This window comes from Aquila chrysaetos, chromosome 7, assembly GCF_900496995.4.
Source record: "Aquila chrysaetos chrysaetos chromosome 7, bAquChr1.4, whole genome shotgun sequence".
Lineage (NCBI taxonomy): Eukaryota > Metazoa > Chordata > Aves > Accipitriformes > Accipitridae > Aquila > Aquila chrysaetos.
In genome coordinates, this window is record NC_044010.1 from 31014257 (window position 1) to 31042234 (window position 27978).

The window sequence follows — 27978 nt, forward strand, 5'->3', positions numbered from 1 at the left end:
CATGGCGGTGGGGCTGGCGATGAGGCGGCCCTTGGTGAGGGTGTATGGGAGGCGCAGCTTTTCTTATTCTTTTTTTCATGTCTACACTTAGACATGTAGAGCTTAACTGCTTTTTAGCCTTTGTTCTCCTGAGTGCATTCCACCTTAGCAGGTGACAAGTTCCCCTGCCTCTTCGTGGGCTTGTGAAACAGCTTCCCCTGCCGTGCTTACCCTGACAAAGGCTTGGTCTTTCACAGCCTTATCATCCTTGCCCATAACACCGCTTTCAAGATGCTGTGAGTGTCTCTGAGCAGCAGCGCTAGCAGCAGGGTAAGTTGGGCTCGCCCAAAAAGGCTGTGCCAGACCTGTAGTGACCCAGAGCGCCTGGCCTCTGCTGCGCTGCTGCAGGGTGGGTAGCACCTGGTGGATTTTCCTACAGCCTCCGTGCGTGGCATCGGCTGTCGGGGAATGGCAACTTCAGCTAAAGAAACCCCAAGCCAAGAAACAGTTCTCATCCTCAGCCTGGAAAGGAGGACCCAGGTGGATGAACTAAAGGCCCAACGGATGGAAGACAGATAATAATTTGTTTCCTCTCTGAACACCAGCATCCATTATTAAAAAACAAACCAACCAACCAACCCCTTGTGTTTTTTATTAATGGTAGTTGATGGGGTATGGTTGAGCGTGCTGCATATCCAGCCAGTGAAAAGGTGGCACTGACGTCTGAAAGGAAGCAACAACCACGTAGAGAAATTTGCTTTGTTTTACAGCCTCCACTCTTGTACTCTGATGGCTCATCCTGCTGCAGCTTTGCCAGTATGCTATCTTCGTGAATAAACAACACTAAAATACATTGTTTCAGAGAGACTTTATCTTCTATTCATTAGGCAATGGTTTTCTATATTTTTTTAATTTCAAATTTGCTTTCTGTAAAAGTCAGATTTTGATATTGGAAGTTTCTGAGTCTATTGTCTTTCTCTGTGCATATTCACTTCATCACCTAAGAAAACAATTTGGTCAAATAACTACAATACAAATTGACCCACTGGAATGAATGCAAGTTTAAATTATCTTCTTCTGGCCAGTCATGTAGCAGAGAGACGTTTCAGGGCTGCACGAGTTCTGTTTCTGACTTAAATTGTCACAGTCTCCAGGCTAGAAGAAAAAATTCCAAAAACTGTTGCAAAAGAGAGAGAAATTTTATCATCCTATAAGAAATAGGATTATTCTTTCCTTGTGGTGGTTTGCTGTTCAGTCTCAGGTAGAAAATGTAGAACTATGAGTTTGCAAATCTAAGGAAGGCAATCTACATATACTCAGTAAGTGATGCTTAAGGCTATTGTATCAGGCATATCTCCTTAAACTGGGAGGTTCTAGTACATCTGTTCAACAGTACACAAGCCATTAATTCCATAGGAGTTTTAAACAAACTTCGCAGATTTCCTTTAAAAATTGTTTTAGTGGTGTAAAAGGAATGGCTTGTGTTTCTATTACTGCGGGTTTTTATTTCACATTGCCTGACTTTAAGACACAGAGATACTGTTCAGTGCTATGTTGGGATACATTAATTTTGTTTTCAGTAAGGAGTGCCAGCATTGCAAGCTTGCCAAACATTAACCAAAGGATTTCAGATACTATCATGAAAGGATTAGGCTGGTGAAGAGGGTGGCGTAGGAACCAGTGGAGAATAAAATAACACTTATATACATTGTATCTCTGGCACTGCTTGTGTTAAATTTCCCCAAAAGGTAAAAAAGGTAGTAATTAAGGGGAACACAATTCCAGTGTGTGCTAGATATTAAAATAACCTTTATATATACATCTAAGGATACGTTCCATTACAAAGAATAGATCTGTGGGAGTTATGTGTGCAGGTTTTAACTGGAGTGTTTCTGTTTAGCTGTAGACCATGAAAGCTGTGTTTTATTTTTACAAGTAGCCTTTGAGATTCTTTATTTGTCAGAGCATATAAAATTGCTCTTAACATGGGAACTGAGCAATGATCTCAGCTTTTTGATACCACATCACAGCTGCTTCTTTTTTTCCTAGGTTTGAATACTATTAACATTGTAGGACTGATTGGTGGGGAGGAGTTGTTTTTGTTGTGAGCTAAGGAAAAATGGAAAGAGAGGAGAATGGTCCACGCTGCTGAAGTCTGTGGGAAGGCCTGTTTTTAAGGGTGGGTGGCATTAAGGGGAGCCTGCTGGGGATCCTCCCGTTAGATAGGAGGATAAAAGGGGACAGGACAGCATGCAGGTCTGTCTGCTTCTTTCACCCTCTCATCCTTATCCTTGGCTATAGGAGATCAGAAATCATTTGGATCTGAAACAGGAGGTGAAGGAAGAACTCGAATCTGTCTGAAAGACTCCTCAGCCTTTTGTGTGGACAAACAGCGTGGTCTGACACGGTAAGAGAAGATGATTCAAGTGAGATGTCCCTCTCTACAGCCTTTCCTCTAGGACCAACTGTCTTACCAGCTTTTTATCCACCACACTTTTGAATTGTTTTGCAAAAAATGTCTTTAGTGTCCTCACTATGATGTGGAATGAAAATGTGCATTTTTTCCACAGGGTAGGAGGCACTGCTTGGTTTCACTCTCTTCCCAGTCAGGAACTTTAATTTATTCTGCCTTAGAAAACCTCAGTCAATTGTGAAATTACATTTAAGGAAAAAAATAATTTTGCTTTTAAAAACACTTTGCTTTTTATTAATAACAGTTGGACTGTAGTGCCTAATGAAGCTTTGTAGAGAGCATGTTGATGTCTTTGTTAGAGATAGAGCAGTTGTAACCCTTTGCTTTTAAGTTCTCAACAACTTCCTAATGATTCCAGAATTATTTGTCAAGTAGTGACAAAAGGGAAGACAAAGTTTGACATACACAGTATAAAGACTTAGAAAAGTCTTTTGCAAGGAAATCTGTTTGGTGATTGATAGAGCATTAAACATATGCTCTGTGTTTATATGCCTAGAGCACAATACCGAAAACTTAAAATTAGTCTCTTGCATAATCCACAATGGTCTGTAGTCCTCAGGGACAGGCTACTTACATTGAAGTACTTACATTGTACTTGGACAATTTAATAATTATGAAAATATAGTTAAATTTTATTTTGTTGATACTAGGTTAGGATGTCTTAATACTGCCTTGGGAACTTTAAACATGATTATTGATTTATCACAGTTCTATGAACATCTTTTCTGAAATATTGTATCTCAGTGTCACCATTTAGCTTCTGTTTGCCTTTGGAAACTATGTAATGAACTCAAACCAATGGCTATGATTTCTTGGGAAAAGACTGCTGACATGTTGCTTGCAAAGCTGGTGTTTTATGGTATCTTTAATTTATTATCTATTTCCTCGGTAAGGACTGGATTATGCCATTAGCATCTTCCTTAAAGGTCATGTTCTGACATTTGTCCACATTCAGCACATATGGAAAAATTAAGTTTGCAGATGTGACCTACATTGAGTATGATAATATTTCTGAAATAAATCAAAACTAATTTGCCTAGAAATATTATTGAGAAACTGTTTTAAATGTCAGTGTGCTAGTGAAATTAACAGTTGTTCTTTTATTGAGCATGCTGTTCTGCTGAAGTCGCCCTCTTAGTAATTGTCAAAGTATGAAATCTGTTCTGAAAACTGTCTTTGCCATTTATTACTGAGGATGTTTACATTCATAAAAGTTCCTAGATTGACCACAGTATTCAGTTTGAAATATATTTATCTGGTAAGTCACCTAGAGCATTTGTATGAAACTTTTGGTCCTGTCCTGTGTAGTTGTGCAAAGGACTTGATGAGACCTAGTCATAACAAGATTATTTCAGCCTGGATACTTAAGAGAGGAAGTCTTGACTATGCTGAAACAAGTGGAAAAAATTCTCAGTGATTTCACTGTTGTCAGTATTTAAACCAAATGTGAATGATGCATCCATCCAGTGACACTACTGGTACGTTCACTTTATTCAGATGTCTTACAGATACCTTTCTAATACAAACTGGATTGATATTACTTACCAATCATAAGTGAGATATATAATTTATATATATTTGCTTATTTTTACATGGGTTTGTGAAATAAATGGGTAGTACTATATATGATGATTCTTGGTTTGCACAGGTTAATGGCTGATCGGGTGCTTGTGATTGGCAGTGGAGGGAGAGAGCATGCGCTTGCCTGGAAGTTGGCCCAGTCTCCACATGTAAAACATGTGTTTGTTGCTCCAGGAAATGCAGGAACAGCTGACGATGGAAAAATTTCAAATTCAGGTGAAAAGGGGGGAAGAATAAATTATTGTGCCAAGCAATCAGTAATACGGGTTTTGGAACAGAAACAAAACTGACCACATTTGCACTGAGTTGGTAGGAGATAACAATTACTCTTTTCTTTTACTGGTACCACAAATTATTTAAGGCACATATTTATTTTTTTGTGTATGTTTTATTTCTGAATTTTAGAACTGCCTAGTAAAATATCATACTATATCTATTTTTAGCCTAGCTTGTTAAGATAGTGAGGCTCATATGAGACTGTGTATTTCTACACCTCATCTCTTTCCTCCCACTGTTATGCTTGAATTCACTGACCAATTTCAGTGAAACTTAACAGAGGAATAGAAGGCTCAAAGTTATTAACTTCTGGATAGAAACTTCACTGGTGTCTGCCCAGGCTGCTCAGCTAAATTTAGCTACATCATGTACTGGCACTGAGTAAATCTTTGCTCAGGTGTTGAATCTGAGTTTCTTTGTGAACTTACAGTTTTATTTTTTAAAGTTTTTATTCTGTTATGACAGGCAGCTTTTAAAAGTTTATACTGATTACATATATCAAATAAAATACATTTAAGAAGTTAGCAGATGTGTATAAAAACCAGTAGTGCAAACTGGAAATGCTCACTGTTCCTTCTGGACTCTTACTATTATATTGTTTGTTTTACTGTGCCCTTCATAGGCTGTTTCATTATTTTAATCATACTTACTAGGGAGATGGAACAATGATATTCTCATCTCCCATCTTATTTAGGCTTTACAGTGGTAACTTAATATATTTCCTTTTCCTTTTCAGCTGTGTTAGTGAGCAATCACACTATTGTTACCCAGTTCTGCAAAGATCATAACATTGGACTTGTGTTAGTTGGACAAGAAGCTCTTTTGGCAGCTGGTAAGGCTGAAATAAATTAACCAGCACCTTGAATTCTGCTTTAAAATTACCTCTTTTGGCTCTTAGGACACACACTGACTTAATTAAACTGAAGAGCAAGAAAATTTGGATTATCTTGTAAATGTAAATTGTTGTCACTGAAAATATTTGACTTCATAGCTGTATGCTGCTTTTTGTATGTTAGAAATCAGCAGAGGAAATCATGCAGGATCAAGAATCAGTAATGGTTATAAGTACACCTGTGTCTTCTGCTCTGCTTTCCTTTTTATAAAGAATTTTCTTGCAATAGCCCTAACATTCTTGCTGTATGCAACCATACCCAGACCATCATGTGCATTTATTGTAATGTGTTACAGTAAGTTCTCCGTGTCTTAAATAGTGAACAGAAGTACCAGACAGTCCTAACAGTAGTCATGGGGTAGTAACTGTGACAGTGCTTAGTAATGTAAAGAGCTAAAGACCCCTTAAAACTAAATGGTGAAACAGGTCGTTAGATATGCAGAACCTTATTTTAAGGATGAGATAGCTGTTTGAGACAAGGAAAAGTGTAACAGAGTGCCGGAATGGTTATGTCATTTTCCTTTTGTCAAAATGACTTGATGTTTCCAAAGAGACAACTTGGTTCTTTTGTTATCTTTGATAATTAGGGATTGTTGATGACTTGAGAGCAGCAGGAGTTAGGTGTTTTGGACCATCTGCAAAAGCAGCCCAGCTAGCATCCAACACCAGTTTTGCCAAAGCCTTTCTGGATCGACATGGGATCCCAACAGCAAGATGGAAAGCCTTCAACAATCCCCAGGAAGCTTGTAGGTTTATTATCAGGTAAATATTTTGATACTGGAAACTCCTCTGTCAAGTTATCTGTGTGTTTGGCCTTCACCCATGATAGCTACCTAGAACTTGGTAACTTTTCAACTATTGTTCTTCTCAAGTAGCTACTGAATGAATTAGTTTTGTAATTAGAGACAGATGGTGAAGGTGCAGGGAACTTAAACAGGTTGATTTTTCTGTTCACAGATCACAGCTCTTCTTCCCTTTGATCAGCTTCTTCAGGATGCTAGTTAGCCATTTAAAAGACAAAAAAAGTGTGACAGAAAAATATTTCAACAAATATTTCTGTAAGGGTAAGAGTCAATTCTACACAGACAAATATCAGCAAAATGCTATCTGTGGAGTGATTTGGGAGGTACTGCTCAAATACTCATAACTTAAGGAGGATACTTTTATTTCTTCAAGGCTAGACAGCTTCTCTCTTACATGGAGAGAGAATTGTAACTGCATATCTCTGCAATTGCTTTGAGTGGTAATGCCTCTGAATTCATTGAGGATCCTTTAGGAGAGTAACTTACCGCTGTGGCTATTTTGGTCCAGTCTCACAGCAGCTGCTGTGTTCAGCTACACTAGTCTGTGGCTGTCTGTTGGTTTCACGGACTTCTTGTCTTTGCTGTCACATGCTACATGTGGTATAATCTAGTGGAACTTTTTTTTTTAAATAAAAACAACCTTTTCACTGACTTTGCTCTGTAACAGCATTTAGTCTGTAATACTGCCATGTAGAGAAACAGGCCAACAACTTGTACGTCTGTAAGCATACATAAGACTCAAGAAGGAAAAATGTATCTCAGGTCAGCACACTGCGATGTGGAGAAAGGGAGCTTTGTGTAAGCCTACTTTGGCTGCTTGTATAAATCTAGGGTTGAGATTTATCCTAATATAAATCATAATGTGGAAAGGAGGAATGAGATGTTGTTTCAGAAAACAGGCTAGTAGTGTGTAGAATCAGTGCTTCAAAAGGAACATTTTTATTTGACTGTCCACAAGCTGGAGAGAGGTGAATGGATAAAGTGTAGTTAAAACTATGTTGATGTTACACTGTTTTGTTCTTTTTTTTGATTCTAGATTTAATTTGTGTTTAAGAGTAAGTGGAGCAATTCTGGGGATACAGTGTTAATACACTAGTTCTAACATATCTTTTATGTGCAAGACCTAACTTAGCCTTAACCTTACAACCCTAAACAGAACTTCCATAGTGGTTTATAGCATTATATACTGTAATCTGGTGTTATAAAACTATAAATCATCAATGAGTTCATCTTTCCAAGCCTATGACAGGAATAAAATAGTAACACAACTCAGGGAAAAGAGGAAAAAACTGCATGGTGTTAAAGTTCAGTGACTTGTCCAAGGATATACATTGAGTTGGTGTCAGAACCAACAACAGAATTAATGGATTTCTGGTTCACAGTCCTGTGCTGAGGGCTGTAAATGCCCATACACCTCCATGACAGGATGGGCTAGCACGGAATGTGTTTTTCTGATGTGTTATTCTTCAACCATTTAGAAAAAAAGGAAGGATATGAGAGGCATACAGCTTAAAAATTATAATTTCACTGGATGCAGTAGGGATGCCTGAATCTCACTTTTGCTTTCATTTAAAGCACAGACTTTCCTGCACGAGTTGTACGGGCAAGGGGCCCTGCTGCTAGAAAAGAAGTGACTATTGCAGCCAGCAAAGAGGAAGCCTGCAGAGCTGTCCAAGAGATTATGCAGGTGGATAAATCTTTAATTAATCGGTGGGAATTCAGTTCTTGATGTTCTGTAGTCTGGGAGTTTGTAAATTCAGCCACAAGAAGCAAGTATTTTCAGGAGAAACTTGCCCATTTGACTAAGGAGTTTCTCTGGGTATAATCCTCAAATTCCTCATGTTTGCTCCAGATAGTGGCCAGTGAGCAGGCTTTGTAGAGTTTGTGACTGAACTCTTGTTCCAGCACTGAGTCCCGCTGCCCTGCCCCTCCAACTTTTTCATTTTTTGTTGGCTCCTGGGGTCTGATAAGTTATATTTCAATGTCTCTTCCTTATCTCTAAATGAGATTCTATTGGCTTTGCTCAACATACCAGAATTCAAGCAAGCCGATACTTTTCATATACATTGTTTTTTCTGTTAAAAGAAAATAAAGAGAGAATTTAGCCAGTAGAAGTCATATTTGCTAACTGAGGAATTTTTTTTGTACAGGACAGAATGTTTGGAGAGATGGTTGTTATTGAAGAACTTCTTCAAGGGGAAGAACTTTCTGTATGTGATGGATGCTGTGGTTACGTACTTTATTCTTCAGTGTTATTGCTATGCTCTATGCATAAACACAAGTTTATTGTTTCAAATAGTTTTTTCGTTTTATTTGCACTTACATAAATAAATATGCAATCTAAGCAATTTGATGTCATTCTAATCAATATATGTTGTCAGTAGAATTTTCTTCTACATTAGCCATAAAATTGCAATTATGGTGATCATTTTAGGTGGAAAATTACCTTTTTTTCCTAAGGTGACCTAAAACATGTTTGTATGGACTTTGTCTTGGAAATTGTTGTTACATCAATAATTTTGTGCTAAAGTTTAGTGCCTATTTTAGCACTTTCCTTACCATGGATTACTACTCAGTGGCGGGATAAAATTTAAGCATGCATATTATATGCCACATGAAAACTGAAAACAAGTTCTTTGTGCAGGTTTGTCCTGCACTGAGAATACCTTACACTCATACAGGCCCCAGATCTGCAAACACACAGATTTAACTTCAAACATATAAGTAATTCTGTCAAGTCAATGAAGACTATTCACATGCCATAAGGTAAGCATATGTCCATGTGACTGATAGGTCAAGATCTAATTCATCAGAAAGGAATTGTTATGAGGGCCACCATTTCTCCTGATTATTTAAAATTGAGAAAGTAAGCTCAATGTATCCTTCAGATCAGTGGGCTTGCAGCAGAATAAGTGGATCCTGTTGCTTTCTATCTTTGATTCCTAAATTCTACTGGCAGAACTGAGCCTCAGCCTATGACCAGCAGTGTTAACTTCCCCTAGGACGGGACATTGTCACTGTTTCTATGTTGTGTGCATCTCTTTAACAGTGTTTGTGCTTCACGGATGGTGTCACTGTTGCCTCAATGCCCCCAGCCCAGGCCCACAAACGATTATTGGATGGTGACCAGGGTCCAAACACTGGAGGGATGGGAGCCTATTGCCCGGTTCCTCAGGTATAGCAGTCCTCCTCCTCAGCCTGCAATAAGGCTGATCACATCTGTGGTTAATATATCTCCTTTAGGGCCCAATCTTGTTTTTTATCACATAGGCCAGATTTCTTCTGTAATTGATTGATGCTTTGCTTGTGTAAGCACAATACAGGGCTCAAACTTTAGTAGTCATTCTTTAGGATTTAATGAGCCAGTGTTCTGAAGAATGGTCTCTCTTTTACCTTTTCCATTATTCCTAAACTTGGTGTTTCTCTGCTCCTATTAGCATCACTTGAAATGTCCCTGCAAAATTCCCCGCATGCCTGGAGTCTTTGTGTCTTGAATATAACCTTGGGTTTGTTGTTGTTGATTCTTAAAGCTGACTGCATTGTTCTAAATATGCTGCTCAAGTACATTATTAGTGTGGGTTTTTATAAGTACAGAAACAATCTTACTGTGTACAGCCCAGGTTGCCAGTGTCTCAAACCTCCTTAAAAATGGCCTTCTGAAGAAAGAACCAAACAAAAAGTCTTGGGATGCAAAGGATCAGTGTATCTGCCCTTCAGGCAGCAGCACCCTAATGGAAGGAGTACAGTGGTTGGGGGTGGGAGAGCGGAAAACATAGCTGAGGCATTTACTTACCCCAGTCCTTCCAGGTCCTATGAGCTAGTCCAGCAAATGTCATCACTGTCTCAATCAGTTTGATGTTGATCATCAGGTTCCAGAAGTTCTTCTAGAGAAAATCAATGATGCTGTCCTTCAACATGTTGTTGACAGTATGCGGCAAGAAGGAACAGCATATGTAGGTAAGTAAGTATTCAACTGAAAAACAAGGTAAAGTCATATCAAGGTTATTTTCATTGTTAAAGATTGCTTTTGAATTCCAAATATTTGTTTAAAAAAAAAAAAGTTGTTAATTTTTCATGCAGTATTAAGCCTCACTGGTTTGGTTTATAGCTCCTGCTTTGGAGAGAAGAACTTTTGTCTTTTCTCCATAAAACATACTGTATTTCTATTAAATATTTTTTATTAAAAGTTGCAAACAGAGTCTTTGTAGTTCAGGGTATAATATATACTTAAGTTCAATTGTACTGTTCACTCCTATACACAGCAACGTAAGTTTTCTTAAGATCTTTGTCTTAAGGCTGTTTTTGAAAAGGAAGGTGATGCTTACAGCTGTCACTTAATGCCAATGGCTGCTTTTAGTACTGAAGGCTGTCGAGATCATGTACATGTAAAAAGTTGGGTTCCAGTCTGCGATGTATTCTCTGCTATTTGGTAACTTTTTTACAATGCCCAAATCCACAGTAAGAATGTAGTGGGTGTTGAGCATTTTCATGATGATGATGATGGAGGAGCTGATGCTTTGTGGGTTTTAAAATTTAACACTTGTTATTCTCTGGGGATTGGTTTTCTGATTATACAATGAAAGCCCTGCTTTAGATTACCATATCCGTATATGTGAATTGCAGTAGAAATTACCCAATACCAACTTCAATAAGTTTTTGTTTGTTTGTTAGTAGCAGTAGTGAATTTTGGTTTGGTATTTTTGCCTGAAATACAGAGTTATACATCTATATTTATACATAACAATAGTGCACTTAATGGTAAGAAAATTGCAAGGTCTCCATACGGAATGGGGTTTTATGAGAACTGTTTTTTTCATCCTGTCAGTTCCTTCTGATCTCTGAATGCCTGCATTTAGAGAGCTGTAGCAGGAAACAGAACTCAATTTTCTGATGCAGAGGGGTTGCTTTCTGTTGCATTTAGTCTAAAATGTGATGCAATGTTCCTCAGGTTGCTGCTTGCCACTTTGTTGGTTATTGTGGAATTATTATGACTTGCATATAAGTGCTTGCAGAATCCTTGCTCCTAATTCCTTATGATTTGTAGAAATGCATCCCACATTCCAAAATACTGTGTTGCATTTAAAGGAGTTCTTGAAAAATAAATCTTTAAATTAATTTGCTTGGCTGTGTTCTTTCTGTTCAGGTGTGCTGCAAACAGGTTTAATGCTTACCAAAGACGGTGTGAAAATTTTAAACTTTAAATGTCAGTTTGGTGACCCTCAGTGCCAGGTGAGTGAAAGATACTGGAAACTTAAATATGCTTCATTCTTTTACCTCTGACTGTTCTGGCTTACCTCTAGGGAAATTTGCATGCTATATTTGGATTTATGTCTTCCTTCCCCTGAATGCGCAGATCTGAATGTGAATATCTTAGACTATGTATGAGGTAACTTAAAATTTTGTCTAGTCAGCTTCTGTGAATTATTGGTTAAAGACTTTAAATTAAAGAACTGTTCCTCAGATTTTGTTTTTCTGGATAGAAGCAGAATGGGAGAGGCCTAAATTCATGTTCCTTCTACATAATCTCACATCTCATGTTTGTAAATTTATGACTGTTGCAAAAAGATGCTGCAAATTAATGCTCACCTATAGTTTCCAAATATACTGGTATAGGAAAATACAGTATTTTCAGTTTGGCAGGTACAGATTTTATTCTATTAATTGAATTTTCCCTAAGTTGAATTTCAGCAAGTCAGCAAAATAAAAATTAACTTCTATCACTACGAAAATTTTCTCCAGGTAATTCTGCCACTGCTTAAAAATGATTTTTATGAAGTGATTCAAGCAACAATTGATGGCAAACTCTGCAGCTTCATGCCAGCCTGGTCAGAAAATAGTACAGCTGTGTGTGTGGTCATGGCAAGTCCAGGATACCCTGGAGACTATGACAAAGGCATGGAGGTAACAGGTAACTGCAGGAGGTTGTTTACTATTTAATTTCAGCACAGTACTTCAGTAGGTTTGCATTTACCTCTTCTCCCAGAGATGTGTACAGCTCTCCTCCATCCCACCCCTCACACTCTATCAGAGGGTCCTATTCATCTGTCACTCCTGGTCCTTGTGGAAGGGATAGCTGCTCAGAAAGATCTTTTAACTAAAGTGTATGCCTGTCCAAAGTAGCACAGGGGCTAAATGTTTAAAGTTACATCATTCTATAAAGCTCTGGCTGTAGCTGGTTGCTGAGATAAGATGATGATGGGGAATTACATACTCCTGGAACAACTCTGGTGTGTCCACCTGGAGTACTTCCACAAACTGCTGGAAATGTGGACCGTGATGTTGTCAGCACGTGACTGCTTTTTCCCAGCTTTGCTCCCTTGCCAGGAGGTTTCATTATCTTAGCTAATGCCTGACCAGGTGATAAGGGTGAGACTTGAGGACCTGTGGCCTTTAAAATAGGAGCAGTGCATACCTCCACCATCAGTGTGATTCCCTTGTGTCAGCCAGCCAGGGTCATTGCTGTGTAATACTAATAAGGACCTCTTCTTCATAGGGCTTGAAGGAGTTTTGGAAAAGGTGGGCATGTGGGCTTTAGATCAATATTCATTTTCTGTGTTAAAATTGTTGTGGTTTAATATCTCATTAAGATTTTTAAAATGTTTAAAAACAGAGGGAGCTGTTGCAGAACTATTTCCTTTCCCCTCAGCTACTGCCTTGCCAGTCCAACGCTATGCCTTGTGTAAAGCAACCCAGACAACTGATCTTGTATCAAGGCCACCTTATTTTTGTCAGAACTCCAGTTACCCTACATGACACAGAGAGAAGGTCATGTTATATTGCTTTTTCCCTTGTCAAGATTTCTGCTGTCCTGTTCTCCTCACCCACCCTCCTCTTCCAGTTCCCTCACTGTATTTATTTTGTCAGTGATATTCTGGGGGACTCTGCATTTCTGTAACTGTAAAAATCCAAACTACATAACTGAATAAATCCTTCTGCTAGTGAGCTACCTTTCACTAGTCAGACTCAGGAACTTAACTTTTTTCAAGTAGATATTCATATCTTTAGGAGTGGGGTGGTATGACACCCCTGCTTGTTAATCACAAAAAACCCCAGTGAAATTCAATTCATTCTTTTATTATTATACTCCAACCTCTGGACTTGTGTGGGTTTTATTATTTTTTTCCTATTTTTCACATTGATTCCTACATTTTAATGGCTTAACAAACATTTTAATCTGGAGTATTCCTTAAAATGTGATGGGAAGGAGTTAGGTTTCCATTGCAGCAAGGCCAGCTGGGGCTCAGCTTTGACCTTGTCAGGGCAGTGCTGTGGCAATGTAACACACTGTACGTTCAGCAAGTATAAAGGTCCTTTTTACTTGTTTATAAAATCAATCTAGCTAATAGCAAGGGGAACACTGTGTTTTGTTTTGCTTTTTCCAGGTGATGGCAGCAGTTCCTCCTCTTCCCTTATCCTCTCCTCAGAATATGAATCTAAAAAACCCCTGAACAATTTTGCTTTCCTCTAACAGGAAAATACATGGAGACAAATGAAAAGAACAAAATATGTCATATGTTTTAGCTATTGGGCAGCCACCTGCAAGTGTTTGTAGAGCATTGATTCCAAGTGTGGTAGGGAATTGTGTGGAATGGGCACAGCAGAATAGCTAGGGGAGTGCTGAGGTAACATTAGTGTTAATGGTTTAATGTCAGGGAGAACCCAGGCAGTAAACTTCTATGAATCATGATTTTTATACAGGAAAGTCCTGCACAAATTATTCACAATTACAATATACAGCACAGCTTTGCCTTGGCACAGGGTAGTTGTATGTCCTGTTGTGGCTCCTGGATCCCTTATTTCTGTTCCTGTGTCATCTGTGTCCTTACTGGACATCTCAGAAGGGAGTCTTAGGGCCAGTGGAGTGGGATACCCTTCACAGGTAATGCTGTTTTTCAGAAGAAAGGTAAGGTGGGAAGCTTTATGGTTGTTCTCCCTTGACTGAGGAAAGGGCTTCAATCTTCACTGCTTTGCCAACATAGTATGTGATTTAAAATACTCAGAGAATTCCTTTTGCTTTTGTAGGGCTGCTGCAAGCCAAAGAGTTAGGGCTGCAGGTGTTCCATGCTGGCACAACACTGAAGGATGGCAGAGTGGTGACAAGTGGTGGCAGAGTCCTCTCCATTACTGCTGTTAAGGAGGACCTGATGAAAGCATTGGGAGAAGCCAACAGGGGTGTAGCAGTCATACGTTTCAAGGGTGCCACTTACAGGAAGGACATTGGCCATCGGGGTATACGTCTTCTCAAACAGTCTCTGTATGTAAGCAAAGGCACTAGCAGAAATAGATGCTAGTCCAAAGTTTTATATCTATTGTTCCCATTTGTGTGATAAATGATGGTCTATGCAGAAAATGTCACTACCACTGCTAGCATGTCCTTTACTCTCTGCAGGAGTCTAATATACAAAGAGAGATATGTGGAAGCTCTAACCAGTGATGTTTTGTTTCATCAGCTGGAAACATCAATTGTAAGTGGTACCAGATCAGGTAAGATTGGGAAGAATCTTTGAATTTCCTCAGTATATTGAATGGAACAGAACTTTTTTTTTTCCCAGGAGGTGAGCAATGCACTCTTGGCATTGAAACTGAGCTTGAGAAGCTGGGCTGGGATCACCATGAAGAAAGAAAGCTAATTTCTTTCTCATCACTCCTCTTTTGCTTAATTAAAAAATAGTTGGCTTACCATGGAGATGATTGCACTTTTTCAAGGTTAGTCTAGTGAACAGAATTAACTCCTGGATTAATGGAATGGTTTTGTACATCACTGGACAGAAGTGATCCTACCAGCTGTATATATGAGTGCAACATCCAAACAGTTATTTTATTAGGGTGTAGCTTACAATCACCGAAATTGTTATTTGCTCTTCAGACTATGTCTTTTAGTCTTAGCAGTGATCTACTGAGGAAAATTTCTTGTTGATTTTTTTTCCCCTTAGAAGAAAAGTAGCTACATAAAGAAAAAAGGTGAGCTGTTAACAGTTTGGTAAAATGCTTAACCTTTGCTATACACAATCCATAGGTCACAAATACAGAATAATAAAGATCTATTTAAAACACCATGAAATATGTGACTTTGGGGCCCATGCTTCATAAAGCTCTGCATGTTTCTGTCAGTGGACACAGTGCTGTCTTCTCCAAGAAATCATAATTTGCAGTACTTGCCCTGGTGAGTGTGTTGGGTCTTTTTATTTCCCTTAAAAATGATCCTTGACATATTTGTACTTGGCAGGCAGTCATTCAGAAGTAGGAGGCTTTGCTGGCTTCTTTGACTTGAAAGCATCTGGTTATGATGATCCTATCTTGGTATCTCAAACTAAAGGCCTTGGACCTAAACTGCAGGTAACTTGAAACTTGACTGTAGTACAGCTTATGTTATCTCCCAAGACTGTTTTAAATGCCACAACCAATGGCACTATCTGCACCCTTCTGAGCATTATAAATACATCTCAAGTCCACTGCAATGGTCATTTGAACTTTGTAGATGATCATTTGAGCAAGGCCTGTGCATATGTTATTGAGAATGTGGAGGCTCTGGATATTTTGTGATGAAATGATAATAAACTAAAAAAATATAGTGGAGCACTTAAGGAAATAAGAACCAGAACTTTTGCTATAAAATAGAGGGTCCATTGGCTTCAAAAAAGATCAGTTCAGAGGAGTACAGGGGAGTGTTGAAATGATAACTGTCAGACATAGCTTAATAAATTGTATGCAGAGAGGTAGCATGATTACCTCTGTCAGGGCACGGGGGAAAAGAAGGATGGAGGGGATAAACATTAATGGGGAAGAGAAGCAAATAGATAAAGAATGCTAATTATACAAGAACACATAGGATAAGTTCAGCCAGGAATATAGTTATATATTGAATCAGAAGGCTTTCAGTCATCAGAGGAGTGGAGGTCTGAAGCTGCCTTTCATTGGTCAAGCACAGCCACTTAACTTGTTTCAAGTTGCTATTTATACCTTTAGTAACAGCATGATACGGTGTGGCTTCCTGCAACAGCAGGAGACTGAGCATAATAATTCAGAAGGTCTTTTGCAGGCTTACATCCTTGGACACCCCTGAGCATGAAAAAGTGATTGGTGCTGGCTCTTGTGAATCTTTGTTCCAACTGCTTGGCAGAGAGACATTCCCAACTGTGTTTACACAGACTGTTCCCAAGACTCTTCTTTGGCCAAAAAAAGTTGGCCAATGCCTATACGAATTGTTACTAGATCAGTGGGAGGGAGGTGTTACAATGCAACAAAGGACATGGGATGACTGGTTTCCATAGCACTTCTAAATCCACCAGCCAGTGAAAGAAATCAGGCTCGTAATCCAAACTCAGACTTTGTTTAGGTGCCGATCTGCTACCATTTTGAAGCTAGTGATTAGTATTTATCTGTGTTTTTCCCTTGCCCATCTTTTTGTACTGAGTTTTTCTGCCCAGGTATAACTACACTAATAGAGCTGTGTCAGTAAAAGGTAGTTTCCTTGAAGATTTATCCATATATATGCAGTCTTTGTCCTATTTCAGACCCTGAAATGGTAAGTGACAGAGATGAATTGCACTGTGTGAGCTGGTGCTGTGCATCTACATCAGCAGTTGGCACAAGCGGAACTGCTCTGCTGTATCCCTGACAGTGTAGCAACACCTGCCTGTAATAAAGTAGTGTAAATGTCACCACTTTATAGAAGCCATGATGTCTGAATCAGGTTTCATTACTTGTAGGATGCAAACGCCTTGATAACTTTTTTTAAAAACCAAATAGCAGCCTTCCTGAGGGAAATATTATTGTTTTGTGAAAGACCTGTCTTTCAAGGGAGCCTACAGACCAGGCCCACATTCTTGCCTGTGACATGAGATAGCTGAGATCAAAGACTTCTTGGGGAGGGTGGGAATGAAGAATCTCATTTCCCTTTAGAGGGAAAAAGAAAACTACCTAATAAATTGTTTCAGTTTTGCTGCATAGCCCAGTGAAATTAGTAGACAAAAGTAAAGCAGAACACACAGTAATGTTGGAGCAATCTGTTCTTATTTTTGGAAATTGGTAGGATGTTCTACAGGTTGAATATCCTGGGAATTTGTAATTGCTTTTAGACACCTCTTATTCTGGATTTGACATAATATTCCAATAAGCAAACAAAAAAAAACAACCCAAAATGACAATTTCTGGGTAGCTGGAGGTAGAATTTGAATTAATGTTTCAAAAAACAAAACAGATTTTTCTTTTCTCTGCAAGAAAATGGGCTGGTTTTCTTGATTTAAACTGGCTGATGCACTAGGTTATCTTCTGCCTCTATGTTCTATAATGATTCTTTTCAGGGAAAAGATTTCTGCTTTTTCAACTGATTAATGTCTGAGTTTTGCGTATTTCTTGTCACCACTGCTGGTTCCGACCATGTTTTGCAGATTGCACAAGTATGTAAAAGACATGACACCATAGGTCAGGACCTGGTTGCCATGTGTGTCAATGACATCCTGGCTCAAGGAGCGGAGCCCCTCTTCTTCCTCAGTTATTTTACCTGTGGCAAACTTGATGTTGAAGTGACTGAAACAATCAAAGAAGGAATAGCTGAAGCTTGCAGAAATGCAGGATGCGCTTTCCTGGGTATGAACACTCCTCTCCTTTGAGATTTGAAGATTCCGATGTTGAAATGATTACTAGTGAAATAGACTTTGTAGGCAGAGGCAGTATGTGGCATTAGACCTGTTGATTTCTGTTTGGTGGAAAAACAGTCAAGCATTTGGGCTTAAACTCTTCCTTATCTGTAAAATGGGTCAGCACAGAGGGATAATTTTTACTATTCATGCATTTGCATTCTAATTCTTGCTTATTTATCCTTGTACAAAGGAGAGCAAAACTGAATGCCTCACATTCTTGAAGTGTTAATAGGTTTTCATTCCCTCTCTGATACTCAGTCATAGGAAGGAAGTGCCAGATAAGTAGCATGAAATGAAAAGAAAAAAAAAAAAGTTTCTTCTTTCAGTAACTTCATGAAGCTTTGTTTTGTTGAAACCTTGAGGTGAGGTAAGAAACCAAGAAGAATTTTAAAAATATATCTGAATGCGCTTCTTAGGCTGCATGTCTCTACAGCTATCCTGGATATATTGCTTATTTTAGGAAATACTATAGATTTAAAGTTAACAATAAAACATACTTACAGCTAGTGCTGACTGCTTTCTCTCCCCACTTAGGTGGGGAGATGACTGAAGTGACTGGCATGTATTCTTCTGGAGAGTATGACCTGGCTGGCTTTGTGGTTGGTGCAGTGGAGCGAGTGCAGATGCTTTTGAGGCTGCAGAGAGCTGATGAGGAGGATGTGCTTATTGGACTGGCCTCTTCTGGGATTCATGGCCGTGGCTTTAGCATCATAAGGAAGATTCTCTTAATGTCCTCCTTGCACTACTCCTCACCAGCGCCTGGCAGTTGTGGTGACAAGACTCTAGGTACGTTATCTTTCTTCTCAAAAGCAAACCTGCAAGTGAATTGTGTTCAGACATTTTCATAACTAGGTGCTGCCAAGGGTTGTTTACTTCAGGATGGGTTACGGTTAATCAGTCTTTGGGGTAGGTATGTGGGCTTGTGTCCACAGTTTTGGAAGAGTGGGCCAGCACTTTTTGCTGCTTTCCAAGGTTGTCTGCCACAAAGAGCAGAGGGGAACCTGTTCAGAGAAGCATTCCCACTAAACACCTAATGATCTTTTAAACAAATTGATTGAATTGACACTTCTGTTTGCAGGAGATACATTGCTGACCCCAGCAAAAATGTACAGTCCATCTTTGCTGCCTGTCCTTCGCTCAGGGCATGTGAAGGCTTTTGCCTTCATTGCTGAGGAGGGGTTGCTGGAAGGCATCTCCAGAATCCTGCCAGAACACGTCAGTGCTGTCCTAGGTAAATATCAAAGATGACTGTTTCTGTTTGACAAAATTTGTATACAGCATGGACTTGACTTTTCAGCTTCAGTTGTAGAGATACTCAAAAATGTATGTGTCTACATAGTTGGAGACTGAATGACCTGAAGTCAGTGCTTTTCCAAAGAGCCTACCAAAAGCATTTCTTACTTCAAGTAAGTATCAGCTGATGAGCACCACTGTCTCTTTGGATAGGCAAATTTAAGGAGAGTTTGAAGGCAGCTCATCTCTAGGACAAAAGGTGTTTAAGAAGATTGTGTGTTCTGCAGGACACCTCTCCACACTAAACATTTTGACCAAACAGTGAAGCTTGTTGAGAGAATTAATTTGCATTATTTGCTCCACATTACATGTGCACATGCGCGCGTGCACACACACATTTAATGCAGTTTTGTGGTAGGTGGTAGCTTCCCCGCAACAGATTAGCATTTGACATCTGTAAGTAAGGTAGAACTTCTTCTGTTGAAGCTGAAATTGGGCAGTGTTCAAAAGTTCAAAATACTAAAGAAAACCATATTCATGTGAGTCCAAAAATATTGTGGGGATGAGGAGGGGGGAAGGAAGGTGTCTGTATGTCTGTCTGTATTTCTCTAGAATGAAATTAGAAAGGAAAGAAATAAATCCAGCTTACTAAGGTGGTGCCTAGCTTGCTTGCCAGTGCCTGGAACCACAGACAACATAACAAGCCCAAGGGTTTGTTAGTTTTCTAAAGTGAAGTTGAGATGGCAAGTCTGCACCATCAAGCTTTCCACAGACAACCCAAGGCCATGCCTGTGTGAGTAGGATCAGTATGAAAGCCCATCCATGGTTCCCATCCATGTGTAGAACACTCAGCCCTGTTCCAGTCTGCCCATCAATACAACTAAGTATAGACTTTTATTATTGATTCTTTAAAACAGAAAACCAGGATCTGCTTAAGTAGTCCAAAAAAGCCAGAAGATGTTTTGTCCCATGCTTCCTTTCTCTCTTACAGAAGAGGTGTAAGTCACCTGTAGCTTTTTCCTTCTGGCTGATGAGGGATGAATATATTTTAATTCGCCATCATTTCATACATGTTCTCATTAGAAGGCCTAGAGAAGTCTTGGCTCCCACACATCATGGCTAGAAACCTCTAGCTAAGCAGCACCTATAAAGCTGACTGGAAGTTGGGTCAGTTTCCTCCTTGGACAGTATTCTTAGAATAGCAAGAATTAGTCTCTATCAGGTCTTGTAATATACCACTGTTATTGTATGTAATAAAAGATGGGTAGCAAACATTTGTGCTGACCGTATACAAATTTCAATAATTTTCAGATGCTCTCAGTTGGAAGATTCCTGAAATATTCTGCTGGCTTTGCAAAGAGGGAAACCTCTCTGCAGAGGAGATGGCTCAGACATTTAATTGTGGGATCGGTGCAGTCTTGGTTGTGCAGAAGGACCTGGCTCAGCATGTTCTCAAGGACATACAGAGACATGAGGAAGCTTGGCTGATTGGGAAGATTGTTGCCCCTTGTTACACAGGTTAGCAGGTGTCCTAATAGGAAATGAAGACACTCACAAAAATTAAACAGAGTATTGTTTGATTCAAAGTGTAACAGATTCATCTGTCTCACTTCAGAGGGGTTTTCACTTAAGGATGTGCTATTTCATTTTCAAGTTGATACAGGGTAAGTTGTTTTAGAGTGTGATTCTGTGAACTGCTGAGCATCTCCTGCAAGGCACCAGTTGTCCTCAGCTGTGTAGGTGTTAAAGAGTTTTCAGTCATGGGTTTCTCTAGGTTTGCTTTATTAACAACTCAAAGTTGGGCCACCACCACAGTGAATGGCAACCTTCCAAAAATTTCTCATTCTTATATACCTTTTTACCACCCATTATCCCAGATCAAAGTCTTTGTAATTTTCCAGTTGATCTCAGTTCCCATGTCGTTATCATTCATCATCATCTTATCTCATCAATTCTTCTTTTGTTCCATCCAGTCATCATCCTGTGGGTTTCAAAGTCCATCTTGGGTCAGTCATCTTCTCATCCCCTTTACTTTAGGTCTCGTACCTACACAATTCTGAAAAAACCTCTCTGGTTGTTCCATTTCACATTCATCTTTGTAAGTTCTACATATTTTATTCACTCCCCAGCTACGCACCTGTATCTTGCTGATTTTTCATCTTTTGTTTGATCTGTCTCTACCGATTAGCTTGACTGGGTTTTAATCCGGTCCTGAATTGGGGCTATACAGGGGGGCAGGCTGAGGACGCTGTTCATGGCCTGTTGAGCAGCTCTGTTGCCATTAATAACCTTAACCCACTCTATATTAATTTCTAACAGTCTTATAGTCCTAAATTTTCTAAAATCTTCTACAGTAGGCACTGAGGAGACTCCCTATTGCAAAGTTTGTGTAGTTCACATCTGTTGCCTGTCATTTCACTAGGCTGGAGGCTACTTGACACCCTCATATCTAGATTTCATTATTAAATATAGTGAGAAGTGAATGTCTTGTTTTCAGAGTGGCAGTAGTTGAATAATGTCTGACCTAGGTACCTGCTTGAGACTTGAGTAAATCCCTCTCATGACTGTCCATAAGGACTCAAACATTAATTGATTATATTTTACCACAATCATGGTAATCATCCCACCTCCTTTTCAACCCCTCCCCTACTCACATGGATCCCGTGTAAAGATTGAGGATAGGCCACAGCTATGTATAGTCATATGTGATGGTTAAGTCTTCATTCTGGTATGCTCACTGATTGACATACAGCAAGGCGTAAGCCAAAATCCCTCTGGGAAACAAACAGCTTGGGGAGTAGTTTGGGCAGCCAAAATGCAACCTCAGTTCTGTCAACATAGTTTTCAGTGTAATTTCGCAACATGAGAGAAAGAGGAAGACAGGTATAAAAGATGGGGATAATCCTTGAAAAGACCATGTTATACCTAGGCCTTTGTAAACAATTCTGCACGTAAGTAACACAAAAGAGATCAGCACAACTAGCGTGAGTTGGTTTGTTCAAATAGTACACGTTTTTGTAGTTCAGTTAGTGCTAGCATAAATTCATTGCTGATAATTGAAACTTATGATTAATAAAATATACAAAGTAAATTTGGATGGAAAAGTAAAGTCTAAGGTGTTTTAACATTTTCCTCACATATATGGAGGAGGTTCTCACATCGAAGTCGAGAATCTTCTAGAAGCTCTGCAGCTGAGCAGCCCCCAGCATCTGCTGCATAACACTGTTGGTGAGGGTCAACACCAACCCAGAAAGAACAAAGTTAAAGTAGCTGTTCTCGTCTCTGGAACAGGTGAGCTTTCATTTGTCATCACACAGAGAAATGTCCTCACAAAGGAGAGGCTGAATTCAGCCCTGATACAAGTGCATCCACCTTGTCTTTTTTTCAGTAGAATCTATGGAGCCTTCTAAAACCAAGGCTGCATTTTGACTGGAAGTCAAGAAGTTGTATTGTACTGCTTAACAAATGAGCTTTATTAGTGCACAAATTCCTTTAGTCCTCTTCTATTTGTGCAGTTGTTGAAAACAAGATTTTTTTTTTAGATAAACATGACTGAGAGCCAATTCTCAGTGACATAGCTGCTCACCGATTTCATGAATGTTTGCTCTCTCTTCATTTGAGGCACAAACCTTGCTGCACTCATCAGTTATGCAAAAGAGCCAGGCAGTTGTGCTCAAGTTGTCCTTGTCATCTCCAACAAGTCTGGTGTGGAAGAACTACGAAATGCAGCCCGGGCTGGAATTCCCACCAGGGTAAAGACACACATTTCCTTTGCTTTTTATCACCAACTCACAGCTACTGAATCCGCAGGTTTTTATGAAATGCTTGGTAAACATTCATGTTTCACTTTTGTTTAAAACTTTTACTGTGGATAAGTGGATGTAGCACAAAGCTGTCAAAGTTATGAGTAGAGGCAGAGCTGAAAGCTGTATGGACAGTGCTCATTGGAGGCTGTGAGTCTTTCACTCTTCAGCGAGTGCTACAGTCCAGAGTTAGGAAGGGACTAAAACTGCAAGTGCTTTGATAATTTGGTCTGAGACTGTAGCCCATGCAGCTTCAAGTTTTAACTGAAATCAGTAAGAGTTCAGGGTCTGCAAAACATATAAGCATTTTGTCTCCTTGGCTCATCCCTTTTTAGAAAGACCTTTGTTTCATGTATGGTACCACCGAAAGTGACTGAGCACAACAAGTCTTTTCTCCTGGCTGTGGTCAGTAGAGTAGCACTGTGTTACAGAAACTTTCACTGGTTTGTTTCATATAAAAACAATATAGAAATGGACTACCATCATGTCATTGTAGTTGTCAAAGTACAGAACATGGCTTCTGAAAACTTTCACCAACTTGGGATTTCAAATGCAGCTCATCAGGAACATCTCCTTCTAACATAAAATGATTTTGAGCAGTTATCATGTTCGTAGAGCTATGCACAGATGGAAATAAATACTTAGAGGCTCTATGCATTAAAAAGTTTTCAGCAAGCTTCCTCAACAGCTGAGTTGGATTCACATTACTTTTTTACTGGAGGTATAAAGAATCATCTCTAGAAAAAAAGTTATGTTATTCATTCACATTTTCATAGGCAAGAGCATGACAGCTTTGTTAGCTCCTTATTTTAATGTCCTCATGAACAGAGTCAGGAATCAACACTTACCTTGGGAGCTGAGGCTGATAGGTGGAGTAGAAATAAAAAAGTTCCTGACACCTCCTCCCCTTACACAGAATGTCTGGCCAATTTGTTGTCTTTTTAGATAAGTTAATGGTTTTCAGTAAGCCACTACAGACTAACTGGTGGTGATGTTGTCAATGAATCATTACTATTTTTACTTTAGTCTTTGGCTAGACGTTCTGGAGTAAGACGTCAGTATCTTCCAATGTGTTCCCCCTTATTTCACCCTACACCACATTACCCACATGTCTCTCTTTTCACAGTTGGCTTCTTTTTGTGCAGATTTTCTACACGTCCTAGAAAGCATCCTGGGTGATACAGCTAGTGTTAGCTAGCAAGTGATTGGGGCATTCCCAGGAATGTTTATATGAATGTGAAAAATCACAAATGTCCTGAATAATGTACCAACTTATAGCTTCTTAAATCCTTGATTGTCCTGGAATGAATCCAGTTTGCTTTCTCTTTGTTGCCCAAGTAGCTGCTCTCATTCACATGATGTTATTTCCTTGATATGGCTTTTGATGTGTTTTAATATTTTAGGTGATTGATCATAAGTTATATGGGAGTCGCTCTGAATTTGACAGCACGATTGACCGAGTTCTTGAAGAATTCGCTGTTGAACTAATATGTCTTTCAGGATTTATGAGAATTTTGTCCAGTCCTTTTCTCAGAAAATGGAAAGGTAAGAAATTATACATGTAGAAGAGAAATTAAAATATGGATGCTTGGTCTCACCAGAATTACACAGTCAGTTCTTCGTCTTTTGGTTAAATCTCTCTCAGCCTTGCTGACACTGAGGTTTGCACGTAAATCAGTGGGGCTGCCCTATGCCTTCATTCGTTCCGGCCAGTGGGACTGTGCTGGGATTCTGACTGTGTATTGTCAGAGAAATGGCTTGTGCTGGCATAAGGAGTAACAGAGGGGCAAAATCAGGGTCATGAAGTTGGTCTGTGTGCCTTCCTTCTGGGAAGGAGAAATGCCTGCGAAGCAGGCAGGAGTTTGGTTCTGTCTGCAGTAGGGGACAGGTAGTGTAACAACTGTGTCATTTGTCAAGGAGCTGTGCTGGGGAGTTGTGCTGAACTTACTCCCTGCAGTTCTCACTCAGAAAAAAATGGGAGAGAGACTGATTTCTCAGTTCATCTTCCTCCTGTGCTGCCCTGAGGGCTGCACTGCATAGCACTACTCGGTACTGTGTGCTGGAAATACAGCCATTACAGACCCCTGAGTAAGTGTGACTCTGCTGTGGGGCAGAGGTTTCTTTAGACACATTCCAGGCCAGTGGAGCCCGGAACACACACTCCTCTTTCCTCCTGGCGCAGGGCACCAAGTGCTAGCTCCTGAGCCCTTGCTCAGAAGTTACTCACTCACTATGCAGATTGCACTTGGACAGGTTCCTTTGGGAATGATGTTTCCTATGAAAATCACTTCCATCTGTGTGGTGGCTCTGCATGAGGCTGCAGTCTGACATCCTCCGCTTCCAAGCCCCTCATCTGCAGCATGAGGGCTGGTCACCTGGGAGGGGAGAGACTTACCACTCCGTCTGTCCATCCACAGACGCAAAAGCAAATGAGGTCCTTGGCCTTAACTGAGACATGCTTGCTTGGCTACTGCCAAAGCCTGCACACCATCACCTGTGTTCCTGGAAAAGCAGTGTTTCCTCAGATGAGAGCAGTGCTTCCTCGGATTTCCTTAGAGATCATAACACCATGTGTATGTTTTGCTTTTTAACCTGAATCTGAACATGCCCTGTTACATTCTGACTGCAGTTGAGACCATTTAAACTCCTGAGTGGTGCTCAATGCTGCTGTTTTGAATTGACAATCACATCTCACTTTTATTTTTAAAGGAAATTCAGTTCAAATTGATGTTTTTTTTTCTTTTTTTCTCCTCCCTCACTGATGCCTAGGGAAAATTTTGAATGCCTCCCCATCACTTTTCCCACCAATCAAGGATGGAAATGCCCATCAGCAAGCCCTGCAAAGTGGATTCAAAGTCACAGGCTGCACCATTCATTTTGTCCTGGTAAGTGTCCTCTTGCCTAACATTGAGTAAGTTATGAAAAGGAATTTGCTTTTTTCTTTTCTTTCTGAAGGCAGAAACAGGAAGAGGCAACAGGAATGTGTGGAAATTTTGGGATTGTTACCAGTAAAACCAGGAAGATCTGGGGGTTACATTGCATTTGTAGTTTCTTGAGGTCCCATCTTCTTCCTTCATATTATGGGTTTTCAGTTTCTCCTACTCTCAGCAAACTACACTCTGAATCTTCTAGCCCATGTCTCTCTTCCCGCTATACGCCCTGATGTAATGAAGGTCCCCATAATGGAGGTGGCAAGGCTCTCCAGATGTACTTTAAGCCTCCTGCACAAAACTACACGTGTGCTTGCCTAGATCTTTCATGAGACTTTCTCTGCCCATCCATAACCTTCCTGAGACAGTTCTCCAGCCTCTTCTAAAAGACTCACAATATCCACATTTTAGGAGGAATCTAGTCCAAAAGCAGTGATCCACCAGGAGCCAGTATCTGTGAAGGTGGACGACACCGAGGAGACACTGTCAGAAAGGGTTAAAGAAGCTGAGTGTCGGGCTTTTCCCATCGCCCTGCAGCTGGTGGCCAGTGGAGCAGTGCAGTTAGGAGCCGATGGTAAAACCTACTGGAAACAAGAGAGTCAAAGTCTGTGTCTTCAAGAAGAGGAGACTGCACATCCTTTCTCGTAGCTCTGGAGCCTCAAGAAAATGATGTGGTGTAGCCAGTTTAATGAGTGGCTTGCTCTCTGCTCATCTTTCCCTCCTCCCTGCCCTCCATGTGCTTCTCTTTGCAGGCATATCAGTGTCACAGGTTTCCATTCTGAGCTGTGATTCTTTTCCCTTAGCTTGCAGCTTTAGTTACACTCCTTTTGCAAAATTGGCGGTGGAAGCCAAGCTATCATTTCAGATTTTGAATTTCTTTTTGTTCTGTTTTTTCATCTGTAAAGGACATACTGTGTTACAAGTCAAAGAGGGGGCTTCAGCTGTAAAAGTGGTCTAGTGCTTCAGAGGGAAATTAATTCTTCCAAGGGATCAGTTTTTATTGGCTGCATCACATTGCAGAGCACCAAGAGCTTCACAAAGCAACCACAAACAGGAACCATGCTGCTGCAAGAGGGTGACCAGCTCCTGTTGGATGGAAGAGGCCAGACATGTTGGGGCAGATCAGAAGTGAGGCCCAGCCTGGCACGGTGTGGATTTGGGAGTGAACAAGCATTAGGGACGAATGTATAGTTCTGTGGGAGGAGGTGGGAGCCTACAAAGACCTCATCCTTGCGATCCCCACCACTGTGGGAGCACCTCACGGTACACTGGAGAAGCGGACATGTAAACGTGCACCTCTGTGGGAGCCGGTCTAGTGAGCTGCCAAGCAGAAGATCCGAAGGCCAAAAAGGCAGGGAACCTTCAGAAGGCAAACCAAAATGAAACAAACTCCTTTTCACAGATTGTCAATATGATGTAATATTGCATACTGAACATACATGTAGACACTTTCCCCTGCTCCTTGAAAGGGAGGGGTGCATAGACATTCCCAGAATTTCATATTAAAACATTTTGATCTTGAGGGATGAAAATTTGATTAGAGGGACTAGAAACACCAGATTTCAGGCATTTTTTCTTCCTTAATCTTTGAAATCAGCAGAACAAGACATCCTCAGCTTAACTTGCAGTAGCAGGAAAATCTCAGTTTTCTTTGTTGATTGAATGGTTGGCTTGGTCCAGGGAGTCGCTGCTGTTAAATAAGCCTTTTGCTATGGAAGCTTTTTTTATATCTGCTGGAATAATGACTCGCATGCAAGTAACAAATCAGAGGAAGAAAGCTAGCTAAGAAGCTACTTGAACAAACTAGAACAGAAGTAGCCAGAACTGAATTTTCCAGAGGAGGGATCACTAACAGCCATTAGATGCAGTGAAAAAAATGTATTCTTCTTTTGGTATTACCTGTACTGTACTAGTAAGGGGCATACTGTATATCTCGCTCTTGGCTATATCAGGCTGTTTGAGAACATGAGTCAGCTCCAGTTAGAGAGTCTAAATTTTTCTTTTTTTTTTTTTTTTTTTTTTAATGTGTAGCTAGTGGTGTTTCAGGAGGGGAGAAAAGATTCAGTTCCCTCCTGTAAGCTTTGCCATTTATGTACAGAAATCTGTATTTGTCTCTTGCACTCCAATGACTGGAGCAAGGAACATGTATTTTTCATGATCTGGGAGAAATAGGAAGAACTGTAACAAGGCAAGATTAACAAATGTTTGGTATATATAGATAATTTTTATGATAAACACATTGCTTAGTTTGCTTTCAGTCTGTTGTAACTGTGTAGTAACTTCCTGTTGTATATTATTTGAATTGCATAGCATGCATGACTGAATGTTCCAAACTCAACAAATAAAATGTTAAAAGAGAATAGGGT

General features: G+C 39.9%; 1 protein-coding gene across 1 annotated transcript; it reads left to right on the forward strand.

The window, feature by feature from the left end:
* On the forward strand, positions 1-27418 carry LOC115343826 (trifunctional purine biosynthetic protein adenosine-3-like). Its single transcript, XM_030020345.1, has 23 exons — positions 1-795; positions 2281-2386; positions 4101-4249; positions 5046-5141; positions 5789-5963; positions 7580-7691; positions 8155-8214; positions 9054-9179; positions 9874-9961; positions 11148-11233; positions 11744-11912; positions 14027-14258; positions 14394-14488; positions 15231-15340; positions 17395-17593; positions 18181-18432; positions 18725-18877; positions 20191-20397; positions 22030-22170; positions 22501-22631; positions 24086-24227; positions 25452-25567; positions 26024-27418. The coding sequence occupies exons 1-23, from the start codon at positions 654-656 to the stop codon at positions 26258-26260; spliced, it is 3324 nt and encodes a 1107-aa protein (XP_029876205.1). The 5' UTR covers positions 1-653; the 3' UTR covers positions 26261-27418.
* The last annotated feature ends 560 nt before the right edge of the window (positions 27419-27978 follow it).